Here is a 12,384-nt window from a genome sequence, read left to right as displayed (position 1 = left end):
TCAGAAGCCTAATGACTGTAAAGCAATAACATTAACAAAAAAGGTCAAATAAATACAACAACATTTAAATATAGTTCGATATTTCACCTGTTCCATTCATATGCGGTGTATGAGCCTCTCAAAAGTAAATCTCTCTTGTCTGTCACGCTGCCCGGTAAAGGAACACCACGTGACCAACCGGCTCTTCTTGACTGAAAGCTCAAGATCCTCTGATCACCGACCGACCGACTGAAGGAAGCATCTCGGTGAGTTAAACACGCAACAACTATAAATATAGGCCTATATTTCCGAATAATTTAGGTAATCAATGGAGTTACATTGTTTCATGCAGTTTAACGCTAGACGACCACGGACAGTCTGCGGGACACTATTAAATGTGTAAACTAAAGGAATGGTAAAGAATAAATACATAAATAAAAACAATAGCTAAAAAAAACTTATAACGAATATAAAACTGCTTGCTTTTTTATATAGACTGCTTGCTGTCTAAATATCATCATGATAATTTAAATGGAATAAACCAAACAGATGACATGATTAGCCTACCTAAACACAAGTGGATGTGTTTACGAAAGGCATTTGTTAAACAATAATTTACTTGTATGAAAGAAGTTATTTTCTAAGGTCTGGCAGATTGGGAAAGGAGATTACCAGCTGGCTTATAACGCAAATCTGTTCATTTGGCATACAGCCCATATGTTTCAATCTCAATATAAGGGGTAGAAGCCTATATTTGCACCACTGTCATAACTGTTTATGTCTCTTTGGCTGATTAGGATGAAGATGACATTGCGCATAATATATTCCTCATGCCGCACAAGTGAGTTTATTTGATATGATGTAGCAGTCAGAAAATGATCATTTGACCTTGAACTGAGAGATTTTGCCACAGTAGAATAGTTTGATTCTCATACTGAAGCAAAATTATGTTTAATTTCATTAAGGCACTTTCGCAGTCAGGCTTGGACCTGTCCGTCCCTTCAGCCTTACCGTCTACAGGGGAGGCTATAGTAAGATCATACACACTCACGTATACATTTTCACACCCTAAACACACAATCCTACAATGCATCTCTCTGTCTCTCTGTAGAATATGTGAATGCTGAAGAGTTACCTACCGACATGAAGTCCATCACAGACCGTGCAGCACAAACACTGCTGTGGACCGAACTTTTCAGGGGTCTGTGTGTATAATGCTTAAAAAGTGTTTAAAAAGTGCCCCTATTATGCTTCCCCCCCACAGATGTTACCTTTCATGTAGTGTGTAATATAGCTGTTTGTGAATGCAAAAATATCTGCCAAATTTCAAAGATAAAAGTGCACGATAAATGGAGTTATTGTCTCTTAAAAGAATGAACTTGAACTGCTGAAACGAGCCATCAGTAATTCCAGTCTCGCTAACTTGAGTGTTGTCGACATTTTGAGAAGACGCTGTTTTCTGTGCTGCGAAAGCAAATCAACTTTGCATGGACTTCGAAAATGATGAGGACTTCATCATTGATGCATCATTGATGAGAATGATGCTCGAACTGATACAGTAAAACCGACACCATTGTTACTGTTTGTATCACTGTGTATCAAGTGCTGAGGAAGACCCAGAGCTGAAATTCAGATATGGTAATAGGCATTTTGTTTCCGACATGCGCTGTAAGCAATAGACCAATCACAACAGACTAAACCATCTGACCAAACAAAGCAGAGTAGACCAATAACAATAGACTGGGCCATCTGACCAATCAGAGCAGAGTAGACCAATCACAACAGACTAAACCATCTGACCAATCAGAGCAGAGTAGACCAATAACAATAGACTGGGCCATCTGACCAATCAGAGCAGAGTAGACCAATAACAATAGACTGGGCCATCTGACCAATCAGAGTAGAGTAGACCGATCACAACAGACTGGGCACTCTGACCAATCAGAGCAGAGTAGACCAATAACAATAGACTGGGCACTCTGACCAAACAGAGCAGAGGCAGAGTAGTAGAGTCGACCAATCACAACAGACTGGACCATCTGACCAATCAGAGCAGAGTAGACCAATCACAACAGACTGGGCCATCTGACCAATCAGAGCAGAGTAGACCAATCACAACAGACTGGGCCATCTGACCAATCAGAGCAGAGTAGACCAATCACAGCAGACTGGGCCATCTGACCAATCAGAGCAGAGTAGACCAATCACAACAGACTGGGCCATCTGACCAATCAGAGCAGAGTAGACCAATCACAACAGACTGGGCCATCTGACCAATCAGAGCAGAGTAGACCAATCACAGCAGACTGGGCCATCTGACCAATCAGAGCAGAGTAGACCAATCACAACAGACTGGACCATCTGACCAATCAGAGCAGAGTAGACCAATCACAACAGACTTGGCCATCTGACCAATCAGAGCAGAGTAGACCAATAACAATAGACTGGGCCATCTGACCAATCAGAGCAGAGTAGACCAATAACAACAGACTGAGCCATCTGAACTGATGCTACAATATTATGAGAAAATGAAAGTGTTTATTGTAAACCTATTGTAGGAGACCTCCAAAACTAAATTAGGAACCTTTAAAATTGCATAATGGGGGCACTTTTTTCTTCTTCTTATAAATGCTACTTTTTTGCATGTGGACTTGCATGCTGAGATTTTGCAGTATATAAAGTTGTTTTGTTCAAATACATAATAATGATTATTATATTCTGTGTCTGTATGGCAGGATTGGGCATGACCATGAGTTATTTGTTTAGAGAACCAGCTACTATCAATTACCCATTTGAGAAAGGCCCTCTCTCTCCCCGCTTCCGTGGCGAGCATGCGCTGCGCAGGTATCCAAACGGAGAGGAGCGCTGCATTGCGTGCAAACTGTGTGAGGCTGTCTGTCCTGCCCAGGTATACACACACACACACATGCATGTTCCTCATCTGTGATTACCTGTACCGGCTGTGTGTTAGCAGTGCTTTTGTCTCCTGTAGGCCATCACAATAGAGGCAGAGACCCGTGCAGATGGCAGCCGAAGAACAACTCGCTATGACATTGACATGACCAAATGCATCTACTGTGGATTCTGCCAGGAAGCCTGTCCTGTGGACGCAATCGTAGAGGTACACACATATATTACATCAGGGACAAACTGACTTGCAACGGTTTGTCTCGTCCGGTGTAGACACAACGTTACCCAGACAGCAACATAGTGTCGGCCCACATCTGGTACATGATGTGGGCCGGATCTGTGCCGAAACTATGTTGCTGTCTGGGTACACTGATATACTTAACTGATCACTGAGGGTTATTTAGTCCAAAACAGTTAATATTATACACTGATAAAAACATTTTGCCTTTCTTTTTGTGCCAGGGCCCTAATTTTGAGTATGCGACTGAGACTCATGAAGAACTGCTGTATAATAAAGAGAAACTGCTGAATAACGGAGACCGATGGGAGGCTGAGATTGCTGCTAACATTCAGGAAGATTACCTGTACAGATGAACAAATAACATCCTGCTAACAGAAACACAAACAGCAGACGACATCAGTTAATTAGCATCATCTACTGAAACTAAAAATTACACTTTGTATAGAACCACAAAAAGTATTAATATATTTGCTGTCTAAACGCACAAAACATAATGCACAATGAATGTTCATCTATCCGTTCATTTTAAAGCAGTGCATCAAACATAATAGGTTGTTCTCAGGGGCAGATATTACGCATGTGAATGTTTACAGGAGATTCACATATTTGTTTATTCTCTGAAAAAGTGATTTAATGATATAAATAAAATAAAAAACAAAATATGGTGTATTTCTTTTAATAATGTAACCGTTTACCACATTTGCATTATATATATAATTACTGTTAGATATTTATATTTTATATATAAAGTGTATTATTTTTTATTATTATGTATTATTGTTACTTATATATTATTATACTATATTACCTATAGTATAATATAAAAGCCCAAATCGATCAGTGCATTCAAACTTACTAGGTAAGACTTGCCAGGCAGTCTGGTTGAGGAACGAGCACTCCCAGAGAAGACAAAGGACGTTTCAGGATTTGAACATTTGAACTCTCTCTTGTGAAATTAGCATCACCATTCGAGTGGTGCATCTCTTTCCCTTGACCCTCCATTCCCCCGTTCCTTCTCTCTCTCATGCTGAGATCACCTGAATTCACCCAAAAATCTATATGGTTTAATGTGAACGATTATCAGACAGTATTATACATGTTTGGTATAATTTGAAATGTCTCAGTACGACTGGTACAAAGGTCTCATTCCCACAGAAGTAAACCAAAAAGGTAATAAGGTGTGAAGAGTTTAGAGATATCTTGTTAACTGCTGTGGGTGTGCCCCCATGTAAATCAACCTCTGTCCACAGTAAGTCTGGGACGGTGATTAATGCAAATTCCCACTGTGAACTCATGTTTACATTTGAAAGAGGTTTCTGCCTTGGTCTGAGTATTTAGGGAGATGCTGAAGAGGGTTCAGGGCACGATTCGTAGCTCAAATCAGCCTGTGATTTTTTAATTACACAAATAAAAACATGATGCTGAGTGCCTTGAGCACTGCGTCAGATTAGTAACAGATCAAATCGATCAGTGTATTCAAACTTACTAGGTTATTATCAGGTTCAACTTCACATATTAATCTTGTTGGTATCTAAATGTTTGTAGGACATTCACATATTTGTTTATTCTCTGATAAATTGATTGAAATTATATAAATTAAATAAAATATGGTGTATTTCTTAAAATAATGCTACTAATTTAACTATTTACCACATTCCGATTACAAGTATTACTATTGTCAGCTATTTTTACTTTAATAGTAACAGTAACAGTATAATATTCAACTTACATTGTTGTATACACTGTGTATATATATCCCATAATATTTTAACATATATATTATTAACATACTGTTTATATATTTCACACACAGTATATTTATTCTGGTCTTTCACCTTATTGTTCTTGTCACACATTGAATATTGTTTGTTTACTCAGTAGCTGAAGTATTTTATTAAATCAGCCACCATATGTGTATCATATTATCTGTTTTAAAGTCTTATGAAATGTATGGAATATTGCAGTATTTATTATAAATGGTTTATCATGCACATTTTTTTTTTTATGTGTCCTCGTAATCTTTAATCATAATAATCTCCCCACCTCCTTGCAGCATATCTTGGCTGCACCCGAAATCGCATACTTCCCTACTATATAGTAGGCGAAAAACAGTATGTAATAAAAGAAGTATGTCCGAATTCACAGTAGCCGACTCATAAAAGAGTAGCCTAAAAGTACCCGGATGACCTACTTCTTCCAGCGAGATTCTGAAGTGTGCATATGATGGACACTGACTTTACTATCCCATGAGGACACGGGAGAGGATTTGTCAATGGCAGTGAAGCGATGTAAACTGATGCTGGTAAGGTAACATGATAATGACAACATGCCGAATGTAGTATGTCCCTATTATATTCATAGGCATACACGCATTCATACTATATAGAACATAGTGGTTGTGAAGTAATTACTTATTAATAATAAGTAGTACCTACTCGAGATTATACGAGCATCTTCTCTTCTCTTCTCTTCTCTTCTCTTCTCTTCTCTTCTCTTCTCTTCTCTTCTCTTCTCTGATGACGTGTTTACTGGCGCGAGGGCGGGACAATCTGTCACTCACACGAGATCGACCAATAGCAGCCCACAAACGTCCAATCAATTCCCCAGGGACAAAATCAAGTCCCGCCCTACGGTTTTTCTCATTCCAAAAGCCGTAACGTTATCATTCGGGTAAACGCCTCATCAGGGGAGAAAAGACTATCTCAACTGCCGTTTCACTAGGTGGCGCAGTTGTCCCGCGGCAGCAGAGAGTCACGTGGTAGGGGCGGAAGCGTTTATGTGAGCCACGCTGAATCCCGCGCGGGCGCAGCCATTTGCTCTCTTCCTCGATCACTTCAACACCGGTGAGTGCGGAACGACGCTGCTCGTCTCATCACAAACTCATTTCAACGAGACGTTTTTGTTTTCGCCGAAAACAAAACCCACCCGAAAGTCTTTATACGTCTGCTAAGGTGATCTAAAGTCGCTCAGATCGCGTTTATTCGCCGCGGATGTGGAGTTGTGAGTGTTTCATCATGGCTCATCTGTGTCGTAGCGCCATCGTGAGTTGTTGGCAGCGCGCGATGCTGGCGGGCTCCTGTAGTCGCGTGAACAACACTTGCTTCGGTCCAATCTCTTGTAAATTTAACCGATTGTCGTTAATTTTCACAATCTTTAATGCGCTATATATTGATTTCCAAATTGATGGGCCTGTTTGAGGCCTTCAGGCTGCGACTGAAGTTCAGGCTCCAGTAGCAGCGGCCTCGTGTGTTCGCGCGCATCCTTTTATTCAGACGCGGTAGTTGTTCGTTTATTAACGCAGTTGTTTGTTTTTTTGAGTTTTATGCGCTCTTTCGGGTTTAATATGCGTGATAAGTGTTGTTTCCAGTAGTTTTGTGTAACTATGTTGTTTATTTGTGATTGTTGCGGCCTTTTGTGTGATGTGACTAACCGTCCCGCCATCTCTCCCGCAGAGTGACTGCAGCACAAAGACCAACACACACAAACAGCCATGGCAGAGAACGAGCCACAAGTTCAGTTTAAGGTAATGCTAACTCTAAAACTAAAGTAAGTTACAATAATCAAGGGTTTTAATTGTTCGCTTGTTAGCACAATGAGTTGCTTAACCGTTTGGATGTAAATTAGCAGACTTGTTCCTGATAACGAGTGCAGAGATAAGCGTGAGAACCGCCTCGAGACCCCGAGTGATGGTGCATTCATCAGGAAAACGGTTAATTATAGTAAATATTTAAAAACAAATAGGTTAAAATTCACAGGAAAACACAAGGAGAATATTTGTATATCTTGGTTTACCAATTTTAATTCCAGTTTCTTCATCTTGTTAACGTTAACTTACATGTTATAGTACAATGTAACAAACTTTTTTGGGTAACACTTTATTTTGCAGTGTCATGGTTACATGCATTTACTGTAGTAATAATTATAAAGTATGCATAGTTACACACAACTAACTACATGAATAATATAGTACTTAATGTCAATACTTATTCATATTAGTACTTAAATATACAATTAGTGTAACAAAGACGCCTTAAAAGTCTATTTTTTTTTTTTTAGACCCATCAGACTCATGGTTTAATTAAAATGTTTTACTACCAGGCAACTGTTGTGCAAATTAGGCTTACAAACCAATAATAAATAACACATAAAATATGCATTCAATACTTTTAAATCTTATCTATCTAATGCAAATTAAGCAGTTACTTTATTCAATATTGGGCTGTGGTTTTTCACCAATGTAACACTGATATCTTATATTTTGAAAATTATATATGCAACAGTTTATGGACAATTATATCACTGCATCAAGCCACTCCCATAAAATAGCTGTCGCTGTTCAAATTAATGCATGGCTCAGACTAACTACTTTGTGTTTGTAAGACTTAAATACATTATAATTAAAATTATAATGTAGTAATTCTCTTAAGAATAAATCCGTGTGTGTAAAACTGGCTGTCTCTATAGTATGATAGACTACACAACATTATCATTATTTTAAATTATTGTCCCTGGTTCAATCAGGTAAGAACGCCTCCACTTAAAAAGATGCAGTCAAATCCCGTTTGAGTTCACGGAACTGTTGCTATGACGGCAACTCCAGGATAATCTTCGAAGAACCCAACAATCCTGGATCATGTCAAATCAACCATAAAATCCAGATAACGGAGTAATCCACATTTAAAGAACAGACCCCTGTTAATCTTTGGTCATGTGACTGTTTTCACCAGCCTTTTAAAATGTTAACATGTAAGACAGTGGATATTCATTTGTAGTTGACATCTTTAAATAAAATGCTTCAAGGCCTCAGGGCCCTTCAAATTCTCCACCAAATTGTGGCCACAGATGACTGAAGGGGTAAATCACTGTGTGGCCTTTTCCAGTAACCTAAATAAATGTCATGCTGTAGGATTAAGTACCAGTATTCTGTGTTTTTCAATTAAGGACGCAAAAGCACTTAATTAAAACCTTGAATTGTCTGAAATGGTTTCATATAGTATGTCTCCCTGCTGCCACTGTTTAGTTGGGCTGGGGCGATACACCTATATCCCGATTCGATATTGCGATGTATTGCAGTAGACCATGGTGAAAAGTTAAGTCACACACTTATACCGACTGTACATGTACGAGTCACTAAAACAATTCATCTTTCAGAGTTTTATTTCAGAAGAGTCATACTGTACTACATACTGTTGAATAAATTATTCAAGAACTAATAAACTTAAGTCACTTGTTTCCACCTAGTGGCGAAACAATGTAATCGACAAATGCGTTATTTTAAGCGCCAAGTTTCTATCAAAAGCTGATTTACTTTATTTTGATCGATACTATAGACATCACTGTTTACATTTTAACGTAACTTTTATCCCAGTACTTATATGATAATTAACTATTGTATCACAGAAATGATACTGTGAGGTTAAAGTTTGTGAAGCGGCGACGCAGATTTGAATGTTGCAATATGATTTTCTCAATGGTTTAATAGACAGACGAATATAGAAGATCGCTTGATTTGAATTGAGATTAGTCTGTTAAAGATTTGTGCAGCTCTGTCTTATCTTTCTCTCAGCATATGAGTAGCGCGAGGGCTTTTCAGTGCATTCATTCTCACGTCGCTCACACGCGTCCACTTGAAAGTGATATTAAGTTGCTTTACACTCATAGATAACATTTCATTCTCTGTTGGAACAAGTAGCTAACTTCTGCCAACCTTTTCTATAAGCAAGGACAAAAATAAATTAATTTCAACTATTAATATCGATTCTGGAATATAAAAAAGCTATTTTATAATCATAAACAAAACAAAAATCGCATTAGTTAGGTGTATAATGTTTTTTTTAACCCAGCCCTACTGTTTTGTCATGTCAACTACAGTAATTCCGGTTGTTTGTAAAGTGTTGGTCACTCATGCAAACTCTTTCCCATCCACAGCTGGTTCTGGTAGGAGATGGAGGCACGGGGAAAACCACCTTTGTGAAGAGACATTTGACTGGGGAGTTTGAAAAGAAATATGTTGGTAAGTCTTTTGGAGTCTTGGCTCATTTCATTATTGTGGCATCTCAACGCAACTATTCTGGAGGAATGTGTGGCTTTGGTGCGACAGTCACAGCGATGGGCAGCTCTTAAATGTTTCTTTGTGTCGTCTCAGCCACACTTGGAGTTGAGGTACATCCCCTGGTCTTCCACACCAACAGAGGAGCCATCAAATATAACGTATGGGACACAGCCGGACAAGAGAAGTTCGGAGGCCTGAGAGATGGATACTACATCCAGGGTGTGTTGCTGTTTACCATATATACACTTTTCAGCCACTTTTACTGTACAGCACTGGTTTAACATCTGCATCTGTCTCTCTCTATAGCTCAGTGTGCGATCATCATGTTTGATGTAACTTCTCGAGTGACCTATAAAAACGTGCCCAACTGGCATCGTGACTTGGTGCGTGTGTGCGAGAACATTCCCATAGTGCTGTGTGGTAACAAAGTGGACATCAAGGACAGGAAGGTCAAAGCAAAGAGTATCGTTTTCCATCGTAAGAAGAATCTACAGGTACAGTGAAGCTTTTGAACTCAGTCGGCATGAAATAATTCACCCCATCTGTGCTCTAAATGCATGTTTTTGTAAACGATTCATCCACGCCCATTTCATTAATACAATTCAGAGTTTGTAATGTTTAATTACAATGTCTGCAGGACTTCTCAATCATTTAGTCGCTTAAACCCTCCCCTTTCCCCAAAACCCAAATCTCTAGCCTAATGAGTTCAACTCAGATGTGTCACAATGTGGAAGAAAAGATCAGTTTTAAAATGGTCACCCTCACGTTTCCTCTGTAGTAAAGACTGCATGTCAGGCTGTTCTAGACCATTAATGAGATTCTTCCTCTTCTCAGTACTATGACATCTCTGCCAAGAGTAATTATAACTTTGAGAAGCCCTTCCTGTGGCTTGCACGGAAACTGATTGGAGATCCTAATCTGGAGTTTGTTGAGATGCCAGCCCTTGCACCACCTGAAATTGCTATGGACCCATCACTTGCTGCACAGTATGAGCATGACTTGAAAGTAAGTGTACACTCAGGTGACCCGTCAGTTACTTCTGCTCCCCAAAAAAAGTGTTTAATCTGTAATGTTTGTGTCTCTTCCAGGTGGCATCAGAAACAGCTCTCCCAGATGAAGATGACGACCTTTAACCTGTTAACCCCTCTGACCTCCTTATGGCAATGTCCCTGGGATTTTCCAGTGACGGTTCCTCTCCCTGCCCCTTTTACTGTAAACCCCAGCGCAGAATATTTTTATTTTTCAATTTTTGGTTTGTTTTGTGTTTTGAATTTGAGTAAATTGTGTGGTTCATTTCATTGTAGACATGCTAACTGTTACCACCAGACAGACACACACACATGCAGACATGCCTACACTGACACACTCGCTCACTCAACGGTGTGAGCAGGTCGAGTGTCCCAGTGCTTACTTCTCTATGTAAAGCTCTAAGCACTTAGAGGAATTCTTGGAATAAAAACATTCTCGATATAATAATCCTTGCTTGGTCTTTTCTTGCGAACAAAATAACTGTTAAAGCAAATGATTTAACTGTAGTGGGCTACTTGTGAACAATTTTGTTGACTTGAGGAAATGGTCAATCCTTTGTTTTACATGTAAAGCATGTTTCAGGAGACATGGCTCTGGATGTTTCTCTGGGTTTGCGCAGACAATGTTGCATCATAATGCTGGAAAGGTCTAAAATGGCATGTTTCTGGTCACTGGTTGTGATGTTTAAATACTGTGAGTTATGCGGTGGATTGTGAATTGCTGCCGAGTCCCAAGATCGATCCATTGACAAAACCGCATGCATCTAGTTTAAGGTCTGATGTTTTACACCAAGCCATGTCACTTTCATATCTGTTCTTAATGTAAAGTAATTATGGGCTTTCCTTGTAAGAAGTTTGTCATTTCTGTGCTATTGGAAGAGTTACTTGTATTTAAATGAATGCTATGCCACTAAACATGAAATGGACTTGTCTAGCAGAAAAGTTACTATGTGGGACTTTTCAAAAACAGCAGAAAGGATATAACGGAAGTTTTTTCACCAAATGTTAAAAGAAAAGTGTTTAACCTTCTAAAAATGCAATAAATGTTAAATGAAAATTCCAAATTAAGCAGACATTATTTGATATTAAATCTAAGATTTGAATTGCCTTTTAATGTTAAAATTATGATAGTTAAAATGGTTGCATACAGTCAGGAAGGTCAAGCCAAAATCAATTTAGGCATATATAAACTAAAATGCTTTTAATTATTCGAACCCTTGATGTTGATTGGTTCATGACATTTGTGTTTATTCCATGATGAATATTCATCGCACTGAAGAGTCTAGAGCCTTTTCGGTTATAAAACCAAGCGTTGCTGTTATATAAGCAACTTTGTTTATGTAATACATTTATTATAATGATTTTTATTTAAAGTGCATCTAGTAGTATAATAAATTGTTGCCAGGCGGAAGGTAATTCTTGACCGAACAGGCAAAATGTGAACATGGACTGGTAACCAGTTTTTATCACAATAGCCGTCAGTTATAAAGTTAAGTAACTATAAAGTATTACGAGCTTCTCCTTCAAACAGTATAAGAAGTTTGTAGTTTTGTTGTTGATGACCAAAGGACAATTAGTGTAGTGAAATAATCAGTAACTGAGGTACGTTTCCGTTAGAGTGATGACGTAACGCAATTCCTTCTTACTACGTAATACTACTATTTAGCCACCAGAGAGCAGAAAATACTAATTAATGCTACTCATGTCACAGTTTGTGGAGTCTAGGGTTCACAAACTATCAGAAGGAAGGGTTTAGTGAAACATTCATACACACATTCCGTCGCGTTGGGGTGTATAAACTACAGACGTCCGTCACATTGATCCTATTCACCGATGACGAGAATAATAACGCGACGTCACGCGAAGGACCGTGATCGCTGAGACACCCGTTTCGATGTAAAACACAACCTTTGTTTTTGTTTTTTTGGGGGGAAAAAATCTAATATATATCAAGACTATTTTTCTTTCACATTATAAAAAAGCAATTAAAACTATTTATGAGTCCTTTAATATGGGCCTATTTACATAGCCTTAATATAGCCTACCCCCTGATTGTATGTTTTGCTATGTATAGACTATATGTATTATTGCAGTTCTGACTGTACGTTGATTTTGTTTGTTTGAAGTTTAATAATAAAAAAGACACCAGTGCTGATGTAGCCTATGATTGCACT

General features: G+C 38.6%; 2 protein-coding genes across 4 annotated transcripts; both read left to right on the top strand.

Annotated features, from left to right (window-relative positions):
- Nucleotides 1-174: 174 nt before the first annotated feature.
- Nucleotides 175-3,797, top strand: ndufs8b (NADH:ubiquinone oxidoreductase core subunit S8b). Of its 2 annotated transcripts, XM_079893111.1 has the most exons (7): nucleotides 175-245; nucleotides 777-820; nucleotides 945-1,010; nucleotides 1,091-1,180; nucleotides 2,715-2,887; nucleotides 2,972-3,100; nucleotides 3,352-3,797. In XM_079893111.1, exons 2-7 carry the CDS (start codon nucleotides 778-780, stop codon nucleotides 3,481-3,483), a joined length of 633 nt encoding a protein of 210 aa, XP_079749237.1. In that variant the 5' UTR covers nucleotides 175-245; nucleotide 777; the 3' UTR covers nucleotides 3,484-3,797. The 2 variants fall into 2 exon arrangements, with proteins under 2 accessions (XP_079749237.1, XP_079749238.1); XM_079893112.1 differs by lacking the exon at nucleotides 1,091-1,180 and having other exon boundaries at nucleotides 3,352-3,770.
- A 1,957-nt stretch (nucleotides 3,798-5,754) lies between these two features.
- Nucleotides 5,755-11,267, top strand: ran (RAN, member RAS oncogene family). Of its 2 annotated transcripts, none has more exons than XM_079893109.1 (7): nucleotides 5,755-5,973; nucleotides 6,583-6,653; nucleotides 9,059-9,143; nucleotides 9,276-9,401; nucleotides 9,489-9,676; nucleotides 10,017-10,187; nucleotides 10,271-11,267. In XM_079893109.1, exons 2-7 carry the CDS (start codon nucleotides 6,621-6,623, stop codon nucleotides 10,313-10,315), a joined length of 648 nt encoding a protein of 215 aa, XP_079749235.1. In that variant the 5' UTR covers nucleotides 5,755-5,973; nucleotides 6,583-6,620; the 3' UTR covers nucleotides 10,316-11,267. The 2 variants fall into 2 exon arrangements, with proteins under 2 accessions (XP_079749235.1, XP_079749236.1); XM_079893110.1 differs by having other exon boundaries at nucleotides 5,948-6,130.
- Nucleotides 11,268-12,384: the final 1,117 nt, after the last annotated feature.

Source organism: Squalius cephalus (genome assembly GCF_949319135.1).
Source record: "Squalius cephalus genome assembly, chromosome: 14".
NCBI classification, from domain to species: Eukaryota; Metazoa; Chordata; class Actinopteri; order Cypriniformes; family Leuciscidae; genus Squalius; species Squalius cephalus.
The sequence above is the reverse complement of the archived record's forward strand: the minus strand, read 5'-3'. Positions and strand labels throughout refer to the sequence as shown.